The 24,706-nt window shown below is 31.4% G+C and overlaps 1 protein-coding gene across 2 annotated transcripts in view; it reads left to right on the forward strand.

The window, feature by feature from the left end:
* The window catches only part of LOC148277940 (protein-L-histidine N-pros-methyltransferase-like), a 122,003-nt gene extending 97,584 nt beyond the window's left edge, over window positions 1-24,419 (forward strand). The window contains exon 2 of one of the 2 annotated variants that reach the window (XR_015823326.1): window positions 24,043-24,181. Coding sequence is in view for 1 of the 2 variants with exons in the window: in XM_088232149.1 (XP_088088275.1) it covers window positions 24,043-24,237 (195 nt within the window). In the remaining variant the exon portion in view is untranslated. Of the gene's footprint in view, window positions 1-24,042 lie in introns of both variants that reach the window. The other variant, XM_088232149.1, reaches the window with a different exon arrangement.
* Window positions 24,420-24,706: the final 287 nt, after the last annotated feature.

Below are 24,706 nucleotides of genomic sequence, written 5' to 3' on the forward strand. Positions count from 1 at the left end.
ATAAAAAATTAAATGTGATTTTTCTCAAGCCTGGGTGTTCTGTGATTTAATTCACCACTGTAATTGGGCCTCCTGGTCTGTTGTGGTGCAAAAAAAAAGTGTAATAATACAGGTTTTAGCCCTTTTTTTAGCGGAAATGTGGATGTTTAAACGTAGGCAGAATGGTGAATGTTACACATTGTAAAATTGGCCACTTAAACCTGCCAATGACAATTCAAATGCCTAGACTTCTATATTTATTTATTTATTTATTCACACTCTTTATCAATTCCAATATTCCTTCCTTAAAAATGTTTCCCTCTCTGTTGCAACAAGTTTAGGTCTAAAATTCTCCCTAGGGGAGAAATCCAGCCTGTCTTCAAACATTTGGACATACTCATTGTTGAATACTCTATTGTATTGGGTGTTAACATAGGTTACGTTCGTTTTTTTCCAAGAACAAAAAGAAAAAATCCTCCCTATTTAGCGAAGGTAAAGTTGTCGCCAAATGCCTACGCTAACACATCTCTTCCACCGCGGTCGCTATGTGAGCGTTGGCATTCTTATCTGACGGCGACTTTACCTTGCCTGAAGCGCTAACAACTACACCGCAGACGGGTCATTATTTGATGAAAACAAAACCACCATTGCGTAATAATGATTTTTCATTATCCTTTAGTGCTTTATTAATTGTATAAAATACAATACAGTTGTATGGCACCATTTTTGTGACCTAATATTAATATATTATTATCAATAATTACTATCGAGTACATAGATAACTACGTATTCAAATGATAATATCGACGTTGGAAATGAAAAAGTTAACTAGAGACATGCGGCAACTTTATCGAAGAGCCTATTAAAGTTTTTTTTTTTATTAATAAAAAAATCTCTTCGGTACGTTATATTTTGGCGTGATTCCAACGTAATTTTAATTTTAAATACCGGATTCTTTATTAATTAAAAGAAAAACTTCAATTGGCCCTTCCGGCGTCGATATAATATTGATATTATCTACTGCAATTTGCTTTTTTAACTCACTTTATCCTTTTTTATTTAATTAATATAGTTTATGTCATCTGCATGACTCGATTAGTTAACAAAACTGTATATCTTATGATATTTTAATCGTTTTTTTTGTTGATATTATTTTTCATGTAAGGGCGTGTAAATTGCCTTAAGGCAGTTTCTCCTTCCTACCCAAACCGTTAAAATAATACAATAAAAAAAACGATTTGTTTATGTGAAAATCTACACTTTACACTGAGAAGGGGGGAGTAAAAGTGGGAAGGAAAGAAAGAGAGAAAATAAAAAAGAGTGAAACAAAAGATAATATTCATTTGAAGCTTTGTTTTATACATGTCATTATATTGCACCCTTTGTTCTAACCAAAATATATTTAAACACCACAAATTATCGTAACTTTATAACTGTTTTTGTAAGGAATGTAGGAATATTGTTGGTAACAACAATATACCTACAGTCGTCTGCATACCCACATAGCTTGGCAAGTCATTCTAGATTTGTCTCCCCTAGTAAACAGTCGCTCTCTAACCACAGTATAATAAGTATTTATAATAAATCACAGTCAACTAGATAAAGTCTTACTACTGATCTTTATATACCACCATAGGGTATAACAGTTTTGAAATGTGTTTATTTGTGACGATCATGTGCCGAAATTCAACTATTTGTTATAGGACAATTTTCATACATAATGCGTCTTATCTACGTTCATTTAAAAACACAAATGACACTTTTTGCCCGTATTACGTAAAATTTTTAACTATCGAAAGTGATGCATAAGTTTATCTGAAATCTAAATCAATGTAAAATAATAAAAATCAGAAATTTTAAGCGGGAAACGTGCGTCTCATAATAACAAACAAAATTGACAAGAAGCGGATAGATCCCTTGGTACCTACACCACTTGCACACATGTGCATCTACTATCTCCCAGAAAGCAAGCAACTGTGAACCAAATGTTTTTGCAGTTAAGTATGTACTAGGAAAAGGACAATGGACTCCGTTTACCTAAAACACCGACTCTTCGATTATCGGACACCGCTTTCGTCATCTTTTTAACCATAAGAAATGATATCTTTGTTTAGTTTTTTATTGTTTACTTTTTGTGCTGTTGCATTTTCACTAAACCTGCCAAACTTACTAGTTCTTTGTTAGATGTATTGTTATACGATGCACTTTGTAGCTGCAAGACTTTTTGTGATGCTAGCTTTCATATTATATCTAAATTAAACTTAAACTGTAAACGAGGTCTAGATTTATAACCGCCCATGCGTTCTAGAGCTGCAGGACATGTCATCTAGATTATATTTGTAAACGATTATTTATAAATTAAAAACACTTCTTACTTATTTTTTGCGCAGTGTAAATGGTTGCTAGATTTGTAAACGTCCGTGCGCTATGTAGCTGCAAGGCGTGTTGAGATGCTTATTGTACAGCGTCCTTGAGGTGATTTTCACAAAAATGGCGGTATATAAATTATCGTCAATAAATAAACAGTGATATTTCAATCAATATTCAAATCTAAACAATAAAGGGGCGTTTGTGTTCTTGTTTTACATGACCAAATCATCTTCTGTTTAAAAAGGATCTTGCATCAAAAAAGTTTAGTTGAAGTCAAATAATTATCGTGAATTCGTCAAAATGGGTTGATCTATTATTTTTCTTCTTGAAACTTAACAATTAACTTATATTTTTTTCTGGCGCTAAGATTTGCTACACATTATTTGAAATGGTTTAATACCTACATTCATAGGTAGATTGGTTGATTGGAAAAAATGCCATTTGGCGATAAGCCCGCCAATGTACAAATAACATTATGTACAAAAAGTTAAATGAATAAATAAATTATTAAAGATATCTACTCGATACCTTACTTTGATTAAACATGAATAACAAAAAGCCACCATAGTTTTTTTTCTTTCAAAAAGGAAACGATTTGACAGAACCGAAAGATATTCTAACTAGATGATAATAATACGCCCCTGGACATATTCTTAAGCTCGTATTACATGAGTCAGAAAATAGTACACGACCTTGAGCAAGCTTTGACGCAATTGTTATTGAGAAATCTGTGGTCAAATAAAAATAAACAAATTCAGAAAAATCAGAACACTTCCTGTTTTTCAACAAATATTTTAACCAAAATCTGCGCGCTCATCCCTCACCTGTAATACTGTTAACTGTCAACATGTATTCGTTGTCGCTTTCGACACTTTATTTTGTATCCTCGATCTTATTTATTTCACAACACTTTTACACTTCACGTTTGCCTTTCTTTTCTGATAATACTAATTTTCAAGTTCACGTTCCATGTTATTTAAGAAACCTGTTATTAAATTTTGATCGCAGAATACTGTATTGTTAGTTGCCAGTAGTCGCGTCGTCACAAAACATCTCGTTTTGTCAACTTTGAAGCTGCTTAATATCTGTCATGGTGCTGAAAATATCTACGTACTGTGAATGCTTACGCGCAATTCTCAACTACAGAAACTGCGGTGTGTAAAATTTTAAAAACAGCAAATAAAACCAAACAAACAAAACAAATAAAATAAAATCAATATGTTTTCTGTTTTTAAAGGAATTACCCGCTAAGCCTTTATTTAGAAGCTTGTCAGCAGGTGGGATAGAGTGGGTATGGAAGGAGGTAATGAAAAATACACCACAACACCCAGACTAATAGAGAAAAAAATATTACTTGGATTTTTTTTTGCATCTGAATCGAAACCGCGACGCCAGTTTCACAGTTGGCCGTCTTACCAACTATGCCACGATGCCTGTCTATAAATTTATTTTGTTGTGGATCAATATCATTCATACATAGATAACATACTATACACATTCCTCATCAGTTAATATGTATAACATAGTGTGCTTTTAAAAAAAAGTTAATATGTGCAACCCTTATCTTCCAATTAAAAAAACAGCTGTTTGTTTTAAATAATTAGATTATTTTATGAATGAAGATTATTCTATGATTTTTTAGTACAATGTTTTGACCAACTCTTCTTTTGACCAGTCTGTTTTTTAGTTAGCTGGAAGATATTGCTTTTGGCAATAAGTCAGCCAAAGAACTTACATTTTATACTTGAAGTTTTAAATAAATATATTTTATAGTTTTAGGCACCTTATCCTTCATAATTGTTCACGGCGTGCAATGTCTTACAAACAATAAATTAATGAAAATATTAATAAAATATGAATCTTTAGAAACTGGTTTATTAATAATGAAAATCAAATAAAAAAACACTTATGAATCGAGATAATTTAAGTTATAGATAATAATAAAAACAAAAAATGAAAAAAAAATATTTTTAAACGCATAGGACAAATCATGGTAAATTGTGGAAGCATACCTATATAATATAATAAATTGTTTTCAAAGTTATCAATATCTTTCGCATTTCGCTTTGATCGATTTGGAGTTATTTACTGTACATAAAACTGCAAAAAGTCTTAGGCAAGATCTTGTACCATTTTCTGACCCATGTAATACTAGCTTTACACGAGTACGACATATTATGGTTTGCTAAAAATACACCTTGCATATACATGTAATTTTAATTAAAGTGCTTCATTGTCGTACACGAGGAATCTCATTAAAATTTGTAGCTAAGAATTTAGTGCTGATCAGAATAGAAAAGTTTTTTTTTCATTCTGTCTCGTGGCTGATTCGTTACGAGCCATTATGACGCGAGCTCTAATCAAAATTTTAATTTACCCCGAGATTACATAATGCTTGAGGTTAGCATTCACTTCATTATTTTCATCTGAAAAAATGTGGAGCGCTTTTAACGTAATGTGAATTCTATAATTTCAATTATTTTAATTTATTGTGGCATTGTAAAATAGACGACGCCAACAGATAACCCTTGTGTTGACAGAAAAATATGCAAAACTAATTAATGTATAAACAATTGAGGATCGTTGGTAATTATAATTTATACAATTTTCTGAGCATGATCATTTGACAATCAAACAATTAACATATTACAACACAGATAAATAACATTTCAGAGAAGGTAATATAGAAGTCTAGGCATCTACAGGGCTTATGACCTGTCATTGGCTGGTTTAATTCACCACTTTACACACTGTGTAACATTCACCATTCTGCCCTTATTTGAACATTTATATTCCTTCAATTCTTTCATCTGTTGATGTTTGTGAAGTCAAAGAGCCGAAACGTTTATTTATTCAATTATTTCACCTACATACTAGGCAACGCTTAATTTTTTTTTTTCTTTTCAATTTCTTTACTCTTTCATGAACCGGTGGATTTATCAACAATACTTCGAGTTTGTTTAAATTTTTTTAGACAAGAACTGGATTCAACTGCCCGGGGAGCTGTTAATATTAACAGAGATGTTACACAAAGTGTTAAGTGGCCACTTAAACCAGCCAATGACAGGTCATAAGTCCTGTAGAAACCTAGACTTCCATATTACCTTCTCTAAAATATTCGTCATCTCTGTTGTAATATGTTAATATTAACAGCTCTCCAGAGAGTTGAATCCAGTCCTCGTCTACAAAAATTTGGACAAACTCAAAATATTGTTAATTAATCATTTGTTAACTTGTATCACGACTAGGTGGAAATCATTTTTGTGAAGGGAACATCGAAATCTAACTGTTCACAGGGCCGCGATTACAAACACCATCTTCTTCGATACATATCGAGACGGCATAAAGTAACATCGATATTTATGTACGAAAATGTTTCTAATTGTTTCTAATTTTAAGAAAATATATTTTATTTTATATTCATTCTTTATTTGCATAGAAATAAGAATAGTCCAGAAACCGCATACGCCCATCAAACAGAAGGCGACTCAGCTACTCATAAATGAGTAGGTTTACGTTTTGACCCATTAGTTTCTTTGTAGACGTCGTTCAGTACGCAACTCCTGATTCGAATTTAACCATGACGTGTTGTGTCATTTTAAAGTGTAGAAATACTGCTAGGATCTTTAAGAAACATTATGCAATCACATTTCATGTGTAATTATCAAATAAATGTGTTTGTCACAAATGCATTACTTAAAAATTGAATTATTTTCATCTGTCAGATTGTCGAAGAAACAGAATGGAAATTTCGTTAGTGTTGCCAGGGTAGTAAAAAAAATTACCCTACTTTGCTCATATAATAAGAGAAATAATGAAAATTGATCCTCGGATTAAACAACGCCGTGGTGGAGATTTGGCCGACACTATCTTTAAAACATAAAATATCATATAAAAATATCCGTTTTAAGTCAAATAAAATTTGTTATATATTTTAAGTTCAAAGTTCATTAATTCAATTACTCTTATTAAATCGCCCTTTACTTATCTACTGTTTTGTGTCAATCAATGTTTCCGAGTGCACAATAAAATTTTATAAAAATTAACAAATTGATTTTTTTTTACCTTACGGTTATATTCTTCGCGATCTGGCAATATTAATCGGTGACTTCAAGTATGCGCGCGGCGAAAGTGTATCTAAGTGGGGGAATTATTGGACTTGAAATTATTACACAGTCCGATGTATTCAAACATGATTCTACGCTCCTTCTGGCCTATTCTTAATGTTTATTTGGATAACCAATAGCTACATTTACCATATATAAAAAACAAAACAAATTACAAAAAAGCCAGATACAGGTTTTCACAAGTAGCTCCACAGAAAGTTAAAATACATTCTCAATCGTAAAATGAACAGTGATCTATTCTAAATCCAGAAGAAGAAAAAACACTTAGAATTATTTCGAAAGAAAACGCCGCACGTCATTGTGATTATTCGCAAATAAATCTATGTTGAATAATTTTGTTATTACACAAAAATTATTGAAGGTTCGAAATTTATGTATTATACTTTACACTAAACTTTCTTTTACAATTTATATTGAACATGTTATCAGTAAATCCTTAAAACTCCTTAGATTTATTAACAGAATCACAACTGACTTCAAAAATATCAATACCCTTTAAACTCTCCTCTGTTCCCTAGTTCGCCCGCACCCAGAGCATTCATCTGTTATCTGGTCTCCACATTACGATGTTCACATCAAAAATATTGAATCAGTTCAACATCGATTTTTAAGAAAGATGGGCTGGAAGTTGGGCTCATCCAGAGACTAATATACATATAATGAGTAAGAAAATCGCCTAAATAAATCTTCTCTTCAAGACCGTCGAAATAAATCCGACCTTCTAGTCCTATTTAAAATTCTCAACTCACTCTGATGCGCCTGAACTACTTAGCTCAATAAAATTAAATATCCCAACTAGAAACCTCAAACACAACATACTCTTTCATGCCGATAACCATAGAACTAACTATGATTTTCATTCCCCTATGCCCAGAATTCTTAGGTCTGCCAACAAACAAACCAGTCTTGATTTTTTTGAAAACAAGTTGTCTTCTTTCATACGATCACTGAATCAAATTAAATTATAAACACCGTCTCCCGCTTCCACTCCCACCAAGTCTACTATATACCATTGTGTCTTTCTACTTTATTTTATAATAATTTTCCATATATAAATATGGAAAATGTGTCCTTAAAAATGCCTATTTGGTGTTTATATATATATATATTTTAAAAGAAATAACCCGTTAAGCCTTGATTTTGAGGCTTGTCAGCAGGTGGGATAGAGGAGATATGGAAGGAGGTAGTGAAAAATACACCACAACACCCAGACCAATTGAGAAAAAATCTTTCTTGGATTTTTTTCTTGCAACTGGCGGGAATCGAACCCGCGACGCCAGTTTCACAGTTGGCCGTCTAACCAACTGCGCCACGGTGCCTGTAATAAAATAAATAAATACGAATTTCGCCTATAATTAGATGAAACAATATGAAATCTAATGTCTCTGTTGCAAAATTTTTAGATCAAAATAACTCCCTTGGGAAAAAAACCAGCCTGTCTACAAACATATGTTAAAAATGTATATCTTCTCTGTTGCAACAAATTTTGATAAAAAAAACTCTCTTGGGAGGAAAATTAGCCTGTCTACAAACATTTGGTCTTTCTCAAAACATTTCTTTATTATCGATAATACCTTGTAATAATAGATTGTAAAAAAAAAAGTGTTTTGTGTTTTATGGAATAATAAAATAGAACTGTATTATTTATCCGCCCGGACACGGAAATCATCAAATTATTGTTTTAACGGAAATACAGCTCTATATATTAGTCACTGTTTTTGTTTAAAGCTTATTTAACCCTTATTCCCTGATTTAAACGCGTGTTTCAAATTCCAACATTCTCGAATATTCTCCCTCCATTTGTACCCACTCACCCGCCAAATGAAGTATCTAATTAATATTGATTCGGTACGTTGAATTAAAGAATAATCAAAGTATTACATATTTAGTTCTCCTACTACCGCGCCTTAATCTCCACTAATGTAGCATCTCGGAATTCCTCGAAGTATTAAAAAGTGATTAAAATCACGCAATACTCATTTATAATTAGTTTGGAGATCTGAGCCAGTGAAGGAGTGAAGTAGCCAGTCGCCGGTCATACGGACTGCGGACTTCGGACTACGGAACTCTGTACAGTAGTCGTGTTTCTGGGTTTTTTGTTCGTACACAGTAGCATTTCGTTAACATATATACAAGTGCACCTCAATAGTGGTACAAGTATTTTGAATTATTACAACCCTTAAATGCATGATTTTTTGGATAACAATTCACGGACAGTATAAACTTGTAATGCCGTATTAAATAGACTTCATGAACTCGGCAATAGTTATTCCCACGTATCTGATATATTTAGTACGGGGTATTGTTCCTATAGAACAAACCTTTTGAACTTTTTCAAAGATGGTGAATGGTTATTACATTTATTTATTCATGCATTTCATAATATAAACATACTTTTTTTGTTCACTTTGCCTAGCTGTGTGAAACAGTACTTATGATTTTCTTGTTGTTTTACTGTAGAATGTTTTATTATTTAAACTTTCTACTGAATATGCTGTATAATTTTTAGGTTATTTTTTTTAATATAAATCTTGGGTATAAGGAAATTCATGTTTAAAAAAAAAAATATATGAAGCCAAATATGTTAATATTATAAATGTTTGCAAAAGGCAGATTTGCCGTTTGTGTTAATAAAATAAAATATCATTAAAAAAAATATTTATAATACATTTTAAGGTGTAGATTTAAACAAAAATAATTTTAATAGAATAAATAAAACAACATTGTTTTTAACCACTAATTTATTTATTTTTTCCACCGACCAATTTAAAGCAAACTTGTTTCTTCGTCAAGGTTTACGTAACTAATGCATAATTATTTCCTATTTTATTTTATACATGTTTACCAAACACTACACGTGGAGCTAATAAATCTTTTTTTTTTCCTAAAGGGGTGGTAATTTAAGATGCATATTTTCGAAACTGGACAGGAGTGGACTAAAAGAAATATTTTTTTATTTGTTTATTTGGTTATTTGATATTTTTTTACCAAATAAGTTCTCATTATACCCATTATTATTAGCAATATGGTTTATTGTATTTATTTCTTTTTTTAAATTAGTAGTATCTAGTGGAACGTTAATTAACCTATGTATCATTAATTAGAATGCGGATTGTTTATGGGCAATTGGATGATTTGAAGAATTATCAATAATTGTATCTGTATATGTTGGTTTACGGTTGATATCGAAATAATTTTTTATTTTTTTATTGTTAAAGACAAGTCAAAAAAGTTTAATTTTTTATCCTTTTCTATTTCTTAAGTAAATTTAATTTTTGTACGTAATGAATTTAGGAAATTAAGAAATATCTGAAGTTCTCTATGGAAAACTTAGTGGTTAAAAACAAAGTTGTTTTATTTATTATATTATATGAATAACCACAAACTTAAAAATAATTTTAATAATCCTGATGTCATAAAAAGTATCATTTCCATTCTCTTTTCGCACCTAATGGTGCATAAGGCACTGCATTGGTACACCAATCGCAGTGTATATTGCTCATTTTTGTTATGTGAAAGTAAGATGATCAGTCTTACGCTTTAGGTTCCAGTCCAGGGGCTATGAAATATTCTCGTGGGAAAACTCTTCTTTGAATAAATATTTTATGTCAACCATGTCGGGAATCGAACCTCAAAAGTAAACTATTAAAAAAAAAATAGCATGATGATGTAAATTTACATCATACTATTATTCTCAATTACTTTATTGACTTTGATATTTTTTAACATAAAATAAATACATGTGTAGGTACTAACGTTATTTTATAACGTACTCTGTTACGTTTATTTTTCACTTTGAAAAGATTATAAATAAATGAGAAATTTGAATATAAACCTTTACAAAACTCCAGAAATGACAAACACACGCTGTCAAAATTTCAATTCATTAATCATAGACAAAAAGTTGGATTTTTTTTCTCTTAAATCCATAGATGAACTCTCCAGACTTAAAAAATACTCTCGCACTTATGATTTTTAATAATTTGTTGTTATTTTGTATCATTTTCTGTAATATCAATGCAAGAATAATATATTTTATTAAAATAATGATAGATTTTTATTATGTTTTTTGTGTTTTATGTATATTACTATATACCATTGTGTCTTTCTACTTTCTTTTATAATAATTTTCTATATATAAATATGTCCTTAAAAATGCCCATCGGGCGTTTATATAAATAAATCAATATTGTTGAAAATCCATTATAAAGAGAAAGAGAACGACTTAGTCGTTTAATACCATAATATACCAAGAAGTTGGAATACAATAGTGAAATAGAGCAAACAATATCTTGGCTTTAGAAAAACCACATTTAAATATGCATCAATAATAAATTTCCACCTGGGTGCGAACTCTGCCAGAAATTTCGTCAAATATTTAACCCTTTTTACTTGAGCTGTTATTATGCTGCCGCCTTGATGAAACACTCGTGCATGTGTCGGTGTATCAATGTATCTGTGTGCGTGTTTTTTGTTTAACAAAAATTTTAATTTGAGCTACCGTGAAATTAAGGTTTGCCGCCTTTGTACTTTGGACACAAGGGACTGATGTGAGCTAGGCGGCCATTTCACATATTATCATCATCTGCTCCAAATCTGTATTATTGACCGGGAGTATCTTCTCGTCTAGTGTAATTATAATTATAATCTCGGCCTGTACAGTTTTAATTATACATCGCTGTACACGCTGGTATTTCATTATTGTTTCAATCGTATTATAATCTCTATCGAATCCTTCGCTAGCTTTTTTTATTCCATCAATCGAAATGGGTTTCTGAAGTTCAAATTTGTGCTTAAATCTACCAACATTATTCTTTCCCGTATGAAGAAAATAGTTAGGAAAACAAATTAATAATTTATGAACACTTATTTATTTGGATTATTTACGCCTAACGAGCATTTTCACAACAGGTGAACATGGTTGAAACACAATATTTTTTATTTTATTTCAACAATAATTTTATTTCAAAAAATTCTAATACATTAAGAGGAAACTCGGTCCGACTTGTTTTAATACATACGTATTCTCGTATTTTCTCCCCGGACTATGGCACTAAAGCAGTGATTTTTTCACACAATTTGGATATTTACCATTAGCGTGTCCCCGTCGTTTGGCTACTCTGATAAATTGTTTTTTTTATGGGAGCTAGAATCATCCAAATACCTGAAACGAGGGCCGAGTTTTATCTACCGTCTTCGGACGTACGTTAAAAAAATATCGTCATCTTTTTTTTTAAACGGAAAATGTGCTGACACAAAAATTTTCATTCTGTTACTCTTTCTCAAAAAAAATCAAAAATCGGTTCAGTTTTGATGTCACAATGTTAAAAGCCAGCACAATATCTTTTAGAGCAAATTTTTTTTTTGAGTGACGTTTAACTTTTACAATTTTTTCACTTTTTGAAATTTGGAAAAAACGGACACAACTATGTTGACACCTAGGCAACAGTAGGTAAACATCGATAAATTTATCGTGTCTTCGTGATCGACGCCCCGGTGTAACAATCGGCACGTACCAACGAGGGGCATCCCGAGGTTTTACAGTGAGAAGAAGCCATATTTTCAGTCGTCCATTGATTGTTTTTGTCCCGGATTCCACCCAGTTCAACCACCTACACAAATAATAATCACTCACGGTTCGCACACACACTCACACACGACTTGATTGAAGTATTTTAATGACTGCGGAGAGTGACGAATTAAATGTTTCACTCTCCCGTACTTATTTTCATGATTCAATTATAAATAACATTCTTTTAGATTCTGTGCAACTGCTGGCTTCAATCCCCGGAGCATCATAATCCCACTGAAGTCGATATACATATATCTGTGCCTCAAAGTATAAAACACGGGAGTCCACTTTTTGCACTTTTTGAAGTTAAAAATGCAGAAATTTTCGCAATAAGCTACTGTATTCGTAAATGAAACACCGAAGTCCACTTTATTTTAATGCAAAAATCCTCAGTAGTCACAGACATGCTACAGTCGAACTTGGTTATTACGAGGAAGATGGGACCGATCGAATTTGCTCGTTATATACGTTAAGCTAGGGTTTCCTGGGACAGCGGTGCCTGTATCTTAACGGCCGTGGTGAACGGTGATGCGGCGGACAGCCGTCGTAACGGTGACTAGAGTGTGGTTTCCTAGGAAAACGTTGTTATCAACACCATTTAACACCGTTTCCCTAGAAAACCACTCTCTAGTTGACGTTACGACGGCTGTCCACCGCATCACTGTTCACTACGGCCGTTAAAATGCGGGCACCGCTGTCCTAGGAAACCCTAGCTTTACTCGTTATACCTTAGAAATGTTTTTTTATACAATCGCTATTGCACATTGTCACTAGGTAAACAAGTAAATATGGTACATCGATGAAAAATCCTAAGTTTCTTCGGGTACAAAACCATTGAACCGTCATCGACATTAGTACGATCGCACTTTCTAAATTTTTATTTCCGTGATATTCTTTTCAAATGCAGACAAATAAATATCTTTATTTTTTCACGATGTTGACGCTGTGGATGAAAATAGAGAAAACACTGTACACAATTCCACATATTTCTCGCCACGTTCGATTTCACGAATAATTGCTACTTTTCCACGAATTGAGAGACACTTCCTCTAGTTAGTAGACATGTTTATAATTCAGGGGTTAAGTTTTAACTGATCTGGTCTAGAACTCATTTTTCATCACCCACTTCTTATGTTTATTGTGTATTTAAATAAACATAGAATATTAAAAAATCTAAAAAACCCCGTAAAAATAAGCATGACATTCATAAACTACAAAAACAGCTGTAAATTGAACCGACACTTACTAAATTCACAAAGCTTGGATTTTAAAAAAACCATGTGTGTTAATTTTTCAATATTGTTGGCGAAAAATCCAACCAGGTAGGTACTTAGACACTTACATAGCTATCATAACCATAATCCAATCCCAACGCTCGGCAGTATTTATCCTTTACATTAGCCGACCGTTTGGATTTTATCACTTGGGTTTTTATTTCGATAATGATGTTTTTAAGAATTGAAGATTTTTTGTGTAATTTTTGACAGTATTTTTATTCGGTTTGTCCGAGAAGTAGCTCGTTATAACAGTAAATCATTGTATGGAAAAAGCGATGAACTAAAATGTCAACTAATTTTTTCTCGTTACATCAGAGATCTCGCTATTTCCGTGATCGTTATAACCGAGTTCGACTGTATTTTAATAAAAACTATTATTATCTAAATAATTATTATTTTCCATTAAAAGTTTTTTATAGATTGCAATGATCTCATTTGGTTCAAAAGTTCACAATCACAAAACCTTGTTTCCTGAACATTTCTTTCAATGTGACTCACGTGGTTTATCCTTTAAGGTACAGATAATAGGTACGTATATCACTTCACAGTCGGCCTCGTCGTATTTTTGTCAGCGCGTTTGCCTGCCATTCAAGAGATCTCGGGTTTGATTCCTGACATGCTTAATACGAAATATTTATTTAAAAGGGTGTTTTTTACACTATAATGTTTCATAGTCCCTGGACTGGCACCTGAACCGTAAGACTGAATATCTTACCTTCATGTAACAAGATGATCAAAATATGCTGCGATTAAGGTACCAATGCAGTTCCCAATGATTATTTTGGAAATTTCGTTTTAAAAAAATCAATTAATTCGTTACTTAAAAATTAGTGGGTTAACAATATTTTTGTAATGAACTCAAGCGTATATAAAATAAAACATCTAAATTTATTTCAACAGAGAAAAAACGTTTTTGAGAAGGGAATATGGAAGTCAAGGCATTTACAGGGCTTGTGACCTGTCATTGGCTGGTTTAAGTGGCCACTTTACACACTGTGTAACATTCACCATTCTGCCCATGTTTGAACATCCACATTTCCTCAACTTTTCCATCTGTTGACTTTTGTGAAGTAAAATCACGTTGGTGAAATTCATCCAGCTGAACCAAATCACCTACCAGGCAACGCCTGAAAACAATTTTCTAGTTTGTATACTTCTTCTTTTACCAGGTAGTAATTTAACAATGTTTGAGTATGTCCAAATGCTTGCACACTCACTGGATTCCAGTCAGTCTGCAAGCATTTGGACATACTCAAACATTGTAAAACATTTAAGTTTGAAAATTCTTGATCGAAGTTCATTGTAATTCATTATAGAAAATTAAAGACGAGGGATTCTTTAATCCACAAATTTGGAATATCCAGTCTTGAAGATGTCGCTAAAGCGATGAAACCTGTCACTGGATATTCCAAATTTGTGGATTAAAGTATCACTCGTCTTTTATTTTCTATAATAAAAAGTATATAAAATAAATCATTTGAAAATGTTGCAACAAATTTAGATGCACAAAATATATAAGGTAGTCAAAACTGTGGGATCGTTAGATGACTATCTTTTGTCTCAAAATTATTTAGTGTCATTTTAATGTTTTTGTGTCCGCTAAAATGATTAAAACAAGCATTTGTGTATATATTTTGTAACATAAGGGCACATTAAACAACCTTACATAGTGAATGTACGATCAAAACGGATCATAAAAGTCACGACAATAATACTCCCAAATCACAATCCTCTTTCTTGGTGGGTATGATCTTTCATTAGTATGCTCGGCCGGTTATTGCCCGGTAACACTGGTAGCGGTGTCGGCTTTGAGTTTGACGTCTAATCACCTGACTATAATTGGATAATTTAACAGCTTGGTGTCATACTGTGACGGCCAATGGGAAGAAGCGAGATGCTTCGTTTCTTTGCTGCCGGGGTACCGCAAGGACGTACCCTGGGCCTTGATACCGGGTAAATAATCGCTGACCCGAATGACGTGTGGAATTTCCCTTGCAGGTCTTTTAATTTATCTTTTTTTTTATATTTGAACTATTAGACGTTAAAATAAGTTGTGTCCGTTTTTTTACAAATGAAGGGAACAAAAGGACGCAGCAAAAAAAATACAATAAATTGGTCAGTAATGTATTCTACTTCGTTACTTTAAAACAAATACGTCAATAATTTCTAGATTTTTCACCGTACACTGCGCAAATATCGCGAGCCGGTTTGACCGCTTTATTCTCTCGATTTAACGCGAACAGAAGATGCCAAAAATCCTCACTTTCGTCTACTTAACATTCCACTTTGAAATCTTGTAATCAAATAAATTAATAAATGTAACTTAAAAGCAAATACTACATCTTGTAAAGCAGAAAATTTTCTTATTAATTGTGTATGCAGACAATTGGTAGAATTCCATATTTAATTTGGTAATGTATCCAAAATAAAACAAGTTTATTGGATTATATTTCTACTTTATTTTTTATAAAATATACAAAGGGTATATTGTGACGCGTTTCGTCATGTTAGGACATTTTCAAAAAACTAACTTAAATATGTACAAAGTTTCAGTATATACTAAATAATAATTTTTGTTTTATGTTTGTGGATTTCTATACAAGCCAAAATAAATAGAGTTATTAAAATTCAATTAGGGTATACTGAGTATATTAGATGAATATTTTGGTTATATTGGGGAAAAACCTTCCATTATTTAAAATTCATATTATTTAAGAGTATAATAAACTTTTTGTTATATATCTACTAAATATATAAAAACTTGTCATATTCCCAATCAATTAAATTAAAATGAAATAATATTATAAAATCTGAATGCATTTTTACCTTAGTTGACATTAAACATTAATGAAACCTGTGTAAAACACCAATGTAGAGTTTCAACAATAATTTTCAAAATAAACCTGTTTAAATGAAATCGATATTTTTATAATTATTATATTAATTTTAAAGTCATACCCTTACAAATATTTTTAAATAATGGAAGGTTTTTCCCCAATATAACCAAAATATTCCTCTAATATACTCAGGGAGCCCTCAAGGGCGCTGTACAATAAATAAATATCCCAACACGTCTTGCAGCTACAGAGCGCATGGACGGTTGGGATTCTAGTTCCTCGTCTACAATTATGATACATTACAATTATGATATATATGAGCTAGATAACAGAACGTCTTGCAGCTACAGAGCGCATGGACAATACGAAATCTAGCCTCTATTTACATTTTTATTATTTATTTTTTTATTTGACAATGAAGTTTAGAGTTTAAGTGATATTTTTAAAAACGAAATAAAAAGCAAATTTATAAAATTCGAATTCAGATAACAACAAGTCTTGCAGCTACTGAGCCCATGGGCGGTTGAAATTCGAGACCCCATTCACTAAATTTAGATATTTGATAACATTTACATAATATGATAAGAATAATATGATAGCTTACATCACAAAAAGTCTTGCAGCTTCAAAACACATCGACAAATGGAATTTCAACAACATAAGAATGATTTTGAAAAGTTAATAATAAAAAATAATTTTAAAAAACGCCTTAATAATACATTGAGCAAAGAACTAGTAAGTATGGCAATTAAGTGAACATGTAACGGCACAAAAAGTAAAATATAAAAAAGTAAACAAAGATAGCATTCCTTAACTTATTATTAAGGTTAACAAGACAATAGATGATTCCCGAACTCAAACTCGTCCCTGTTTTATTTTGGTATGCAGTAAACAGGATCTATTGTTTTTTTCCTAGTTAATAACTGTAACAACACTTGGTTCACATTTGGCTGTTCCCTGGGAGATGATAGTAGATGCAGTGTCCTATGCACCATTATGTGCAGAAAGGGAATGATAGTGATAAAATGTTAAGTTGTACACTTGTAAATAAAATAATAGTAATAATAATAATAAGTATTTTATATATTGTAAAATGTTTCCCTCGGCACGGGACAGCCTAGTAAGGGAACATTATTTTGTAAATTATTTTTTTTTTTTTTAATTACATTGTAAAAGTATAAATAAATAAATTAATAAATTATTAATGTGTGCCTGGATTCAACTTCTTAGGGAGCTGCTAATATTAATATATTACAACAGAGATGAATAACATTTTAGAGAAGGTAATATTGTTGATAAATCCACCTGTTCCATGAAGACGTATAGAAATTGAAAACAAATTTCAGGCATTGTCAGATGAATCTCACCCGCATAAATAAAGGTTTCTGCTCTTTAACTTCACAAACATTAACAGATGGAAGAATTGAAGGAATATAGACGTTCAAATATGGGCACAATCGTGAATGTTACACAGTGTGTAAAGTGGCCACTCAAACCAGCCAATGACAGCCCTGTAGATGCCTAGACTTTTATATAACCTTCTCTAAAATGTTCGTCATCTCTGTTGTAATTTGTTAATATGTATATGTGTTGCTTTTAAGCGTATGAAAGTACTGACACGAACATTTTTAGCCAGTTGGGACATGAAAATTAAAATCGTCTATTAATGTAATTGTGTATTATGTGTAAAAAAAATAAGTTTTTTGTACCTTATTGTTCATTTGTGGATAAGAGAAATAAATTGTGGAAATATTAATTGTCTTTGCGTGTCTTAATATATGGCGGAAGTGAATCCATGCGCTGATCTTTCGAGTCTTTGGATGTTGCCTTCAATAGTCCTACAATGTGTTAAGGACCTTCCCTTTTTGTATCGCGGCGGTACCTTGGACGATCAATTAGGGAACGATCAACAATGAAGGCAGTAGTAAACGGTTTGTGAAGGATGCCTTTTGATCCTGTGAAGTCAAAGCCTCCGCCGTCCCATATAACTAAGCCTTCTCGCTATTAGCGCCTCGAGAAAGGGAGTAACGAATTACATTAAAACTCTGTTAATTATTTCTCCCAGCCAAACAAAATATCGATACTATGCAAGGCACTATCACAATACTTAGAAGGTCCTTTATTATTTGCTACCTTCTGGATTTTACTTTATTTATATTGAAATAATACACCCCTTTGCTTTTTATTTCAGTGTGATTTTAATCTTTATTTTGTAGAAATCCTCATCTAATAACAAAAATTAAGAATTATACAATATATGTAAATAATATATTACAACAGAGATGGGGAGCGTTTTGAGAAGGATATATGTATGTCTCTACAAGACTTATAATCGGTTGTTGGTTGGTTTAAGTGGCCACTTTACGAACTGTGTATTTCTTCAATTCTTACACCTGTTGATTTTCGTGGAGTTTTAGTTAAGTAGCCACTAAATCAAAAACGCTTTAGAGTTCTGGTTCTATTTCACAAACAGAACTGTATTCTCCATCTGTCTAGACACATAAAATAAAATAATACTTCTTGGGAAATAAATTAAATAAAAATAGCTGTTCGATAAATATTTTAATATGCACAGAAAAAAAATGTTGCGCCTCCGTATTTAAAGTAACTTTATGTAACGTAATGATCATCGTCATCGTCATCATTATCAGCCCTCATGTCCAATGGTGAACACAGGCCAGCCCCAAAAAAGTAGGGAACAAAATGCCGAACACTTCTAGTGGAACGGAAGGCCTGTTGCCTACTGTCAACAGGCCGGCTTCTCCTGAAGAGTTTCAAGTTTTGCAACTCCCAAATAAAAAAATATTTGAAAAAAGCCAGCCCCTTAGATCTCTACATATAACTGGGCACTTTTAATGGTTTTTAAATGGTCTAAGCTCCCATAAGAGACAATTAAAAGCAGCAGAAATCATTAGTTCGTAGCTTGCTTAAATTTAACTCTATAATATGGTATCTTAATTATAATATTCACATAATGCGGATTGAATCGGTTTAACGTATATAATTAAAATTCTTAATATTTAGAAATGGATTAAATATTTTTATAATTAGGGATACATTTTTTTTGTAATATGTACGTATGAATAAATATGAATAAATATTTTTTTACAAAATAACCATAATGATCGTCTAGAATATTTTCACATTTTTAATTTTGAGTTCACATTGGTTTGGCTGGTTTGATATTCTTGCACAAAATTTTATCTGATTATACTTGTATAGATGGCCATGATATCCTTGCTCAGATAAATCTTAATGTACCTCACCGTAACTTGCGTAGAACCAATGCTATCAAAGCTGTCTTTGCTGTGGGAAAATTAAAAACCAACGCTGGATTTTTTTCTCCTCTGCCAAGGAACCTCAGAACAGTTAACAAAATCTCACTAAACAGTACTGTTGATGTGTTCCTACAGCAAAAACGAGCATTCAAGAAGCAAGCGGTGTTATCACTCCTGACTTAAGATGACACACTTTCCATGCCTGCCTAGATCATGCCATGACTATACCTATTGTATATTTAAATAGATTCTAAGATTGTTTAAGTTGAATAAGTAAGTTCATTGTATCATATATCATTCTGCAAGAAACAAAACTCACGATCAACAATATTTTGAGTTTGTCCAAATTTTTGTAGACAAGGACTGGATTCAACTCCCTGGGGAGCTGTTTATATTAATATATTACAACAGTGATGAAGAACATGTAGCCCTGTAGATGCCTAGACTTCCATATTACCTTCTCTTAAATGTTCTTCATCTCTGTTGTAATATATTAAAACTCACGATGCTCATTATACAAGTTAAGAATAAATTTATAACAGGAACATAATATTTATTTATTTATTAATATACACGGCACGCAGTCCCTTTTACCTTAAAAATATACATATTAAAAATAATATAAACATTTCGGTATAGTGTGAAAAACTTAAAAATTAAATGTAAAAGTATTATTTTACATAAATACCATGTATGTAACACCGCAGTTTTGTATAAAGAACATATTTAGATATAAAAAAATAATTAAACAATGTGTGCAGATAAAATTTTAAAAGGAAAAGAATTTTTATTTATTTTTCTTTTAAAGGTACAAAATAAAGGTATATTAAATACAATAAAATTATTTTGTCTCAAAAAAAATAAATTAAAAAAATATTAATAATAACGACAAATTAAGTAATTTAAAAAATAAGTATACACGTAAATATGGTACACAATAGTACCCATACGAAAGTAAACGTAGAAAGCACTATAATCTGAAAAATGTATATTATCGTTCATCATCTTTGAAATTAAATATAGTTGAGTGGTATGTCATTCCCCAAATCAAGACCTTATTTTTTTATTGGATTTCTTCGAAGATTGGTGTCAAAAAATAAAATAACACCAAGGAAAAAATAAGCATGGATCATCAAAAAGAAAATTAGAATAATGAAACATCTATATGCAAAGTAAATGATAGAGAATATCGTTGTGTGATGAAAGTAATCGACAATATCATGCATAAAAAAAATATTATTTAATAAAACTAACCAACCCTTGCGTGAACTTCAAAAACAGGGAGATGACATACAAAGCTACTTTAAAAATTCAATCAAATGAAGAATGGAAAATATGAAAAAAAAATAGGAAACAAAATGCGTCTGAATCTCATAACTTGTAACATAGTAACTGAAATTATTTTTAACAATGTTTGAGTATGTCCAAATGCTTTTAGACTGGCTGGATTTTCTCCCTGGGGAGTTGTTCATATTTAAATTCATTTCTAAAGGTTTCAGCTCCTTTACTTCACAAAAGTCAACAGATGGAAGAGTTGAGGAAATTTGCATGTTCAAACATGGGCAGAACGGTGAATGTTACACAGTGTGTAAAGTGGCCACTTAAACCAGCCAATGACAGGTCATAAGCCCTGTAAATGCCTAGACTTCCATATTCCCTTCTCAGAAATTATTTTTGTTTATATTGATTATAACTTAAGTTATAACTAGTTGTTGAAGTTTTTTTTACAGCTATTTAAATGAATGCATTACAATTACAATTACAATTAATGCCAATCGATTAGGATAGAGCTCTCATAACACTTTTTAAAAAATTATCAAAAAACAAAACTATGGGGATTCGCCTATGATAAATATCTGTAGTGATTAAAATATCATTCCTTTAGTGCCATAATCCAGGGAGAAAATGTGTGAATACGTTTGTATGAACAAAAACAATTAAACAATAAAATATCTAAAAATGCCACATAATGAGATTTTTCAGAATAAAAAACCCAATTTTATTTGATTATTTGATGGGTAATATGCAATGAGGCTCAACTTCTGAGGTACGTGACCCGGGTAACGTTTTTAATCAAAAATTATCCTTTATTAGGCACATAAATAATATTACTAGTAAATCTCTAAAAATGTTAGGCTTAATGTTACGTGTGACTAAGGAATTCAAAAACATAGGTACTTTGAAGTTCATGTATACTTCATTAGTGAGATCCTAGTTAGAGTATAACTACAATATGGACTCCTTACTACAACTGTCACCAAAATTCTCTTAAAAGAGTCCAAATAAAATTCTTACGGTTTATAAATTTTACACCTTGAATCAGTCATGAATTTTTAAATTACTATTTTTTACTAAAAACATTAAATTTGTTAAAACTTAACGATAGAAGAAAAATTATAGACCTTTTAAATTTATTCAAAATTTTTAATTCAATATTGGATTTCCCTGAACTATTATCTCTCATCAACTTCAGGGTGCCTGGAAGAATGATAAGACAGGTGCCACCGTTTTGTAGCAACAATTCACGGACAGTGTATACTTGTAATGCCGTATTAAATCGACTTCATGAACTCGGCAATAGTTATTCCCACGTATCTAATATATTTAGTGTAGGGTATTGTTCATATAGAACAAACCTTTTGAATTTTTCCAAAGATGGTGAATGGTAATTATATTTATTTATTCATGCATTTCATAATATATAAAGTTTTTAGTTCACTTTGCCCAGCTGTATGAAACAGTCCTTATGATTTTCTTGTTGTATTACTGTAGAATGTTTTATTATTAAATTTTCTACTGAAAATGCTGTATAATTTTTAGTTTAATTTTTTTAAATATAAATCTTGTTGAAATTTTAGGTTGTATTTTTAAAAATAAATCTTGGGTATAAAGAAAATTTATGTTTTAAAAAAAAAAAAAAAAAACATTAAGCCTTATATGTTAGTTTTATAAATGTTATAAATGTCAATAAAATAAAATAAAATAAATAAAAGTCAGACCGCGGTTCCCGCGTGCCACAAGCGAGATTTCTCGCGCATGGTACATCAACGTTTGCATGTAAATATCTAGAATATGTTTTACCGCCAATTTAACATACTGCCTAAAATGAATAGAAAGACCATACCACTTTCGATTCCAGTATTTTTTTTTCTCAAAAGCATTCCGAAATCTGTTAATTTGTCTGGCATTTAAACGGTTCTTTAAAAACTTAGAAATACAGTTAAATATATTTATATCGGGTAGATACGAGGCAATCAGCATATTTTTTTATGAATCACATTTGGCTATACAAACCTCTATTGTGCGCCTAATAACTTTTTACGCTCTTATTTCTCTAGCCATTGACTTGGCTGCCGGATGCGGAATGAATGAACTGGCGGGAATGTTATGATTAAATAGTCTTCTGGGGTTCTATTCACAGAAGCATCATTCCTATTAATTCCATTCATTTCCATTCAGTGAACGGGCAGCCATACTCCAACTCTAAGCTGACCATTATCGCCACAGTTGATATGTACTCTGTTCTGTACTATAGCAACATTCCAAACACCAAACACAAACATATTCGTGTCCCAGGTCATAACATGATAATGAAGAGATTTATTTACTTTATATTTTCGTGTAAAATTCTGTGGTGCTTAGCTAATTTTACGATTGAGAAAACATGCACATAAGAAAAATTCATTCTCAGTTTATGTCGTGTCGTCGTTCTTCCCATTTAGTAATGAAATACGGCATTTATTGGTAAAAACATGGGTGTTAATAAAATCAAAATAATTGCTAATGGTATACTTAATAAAATTGTGAACAAAGAATTTAAAAAATGTAAAATATCAAGGAAATTTTCCTAGCAACTTCTCTAGGTTTAAAAAATACATATCCTTACCTACAATAATAATTTTGAAATTTGTCTTAAAAAATATTAAAAATCAATTACAAAAAATATAAAAATAAATGTTGCATTGTTGACACTTATTTTCCTTAATTTTATTTCTATGAAATCATTCTGTGTCCGAGATTAATACAGTGATAAAATATATGAATAAATATATTTTTAATATAAATAAAGTGGAATAGATTGAAATATTACAAATTAATTTTTAAAAAATACGTTCCTAAGTTATTAAAAGTTTATTTCAGTTTTCCAGATGTTATGAACTAACTTAATAAAACATAAATATAATGAATAAGAAGTAGTTTTACATACTGTTTAACATTCACCTTAATTTGAACATCCATATTTATTGAATTTTTCCATCATATACCTTATATTTTTTTTTATTCTTAATAAAAAAGTTTTTTGCGAATATGAAATAACTTTTTTTAAATAATAATTTCTATGCAAAGTATCAATCAAATTTTTTTGGTATATTTTTACCTATTTTTTTATTGACCAACGTGCGTTTTCCCTAAATAGACATCTTTTAGACTGTTTAAAACATTTTTTAACTGAAAATTTTATGTTACGAATATTCCCAGGCGCAATCGATCATTTATCTATAAAAAAATAAAAAAACTTAACCATGAAGGTTGATTGATACTAAAATCTTTTTATTTTAAATTTGATTTAGCACCCATCTAAAGGTTTCTGTCCTTTTTTAGTGGTATCGTTGTGACGTGTCTCTCCTGAACGAAGAAGTTGGCAGCCGATTCAATGAGCTCTCTCCTGACGACGACACGCGTGATTTTATCCGTAACTCGATAGAAAAGTCCTCGTGGATGTGGACTCAGATTTGGCACTGCTTGGCCAAGACATTCCTCGGTGTTTTCATGACTAGGACAGACATCAATGGGTAAGTCACTTATTAATTGAATAACATTTTAATCTCCGGCACCGTCACCCCATGAATCTTAACCTCAAAGAAAGAGTATCAAGTATTATTCATTTGTAAATATTACTCGTTAAATTTGAGGCATTTTCGACCAGTTCCATCGTCATAACGCATTGGATGCAAAATTGATTGCATTAAAACATAATCTAAAGCACTTTTGACAAAAACGTAATTAAATTTGTCTTTTTTTGTAACCCCGTGTAAGTTGAATTCGTTTTCAAATTCGATTATGGTACAAGAGGCCATCTTCAGAGTAGACTATTAATTGTTTTTTTGAAATGTGTTAAGTAAATAAAAGATATTGAATGTTTCTACTGCCGACTGCGACACGGTACAAACTCCTACTCTACGTTATTATTTTTTTTTCTACTGTGGAGGGCAACACTAACAGCCGTAAGGTTGACAGGTCCGAACTCCGCTTTGGCCCGCAACAC

The sequence above is a fragment of the Micrasema longulum genome, unplaced genomic scaffold (assembly GCF_059751315.1).
Source record: "Micrasema longulum isolate JH-2025_06_02 unplaced genomic scaffold, ASM5975131v1 h1tg000953l, whole genome shotgun sequence".
Lineage (NCBI taxonomy): Eukaryota > Metazoa > Arthropoda > Insecta > Trichoptera > Brachycentridae > Micrasema > Micrasema longulum.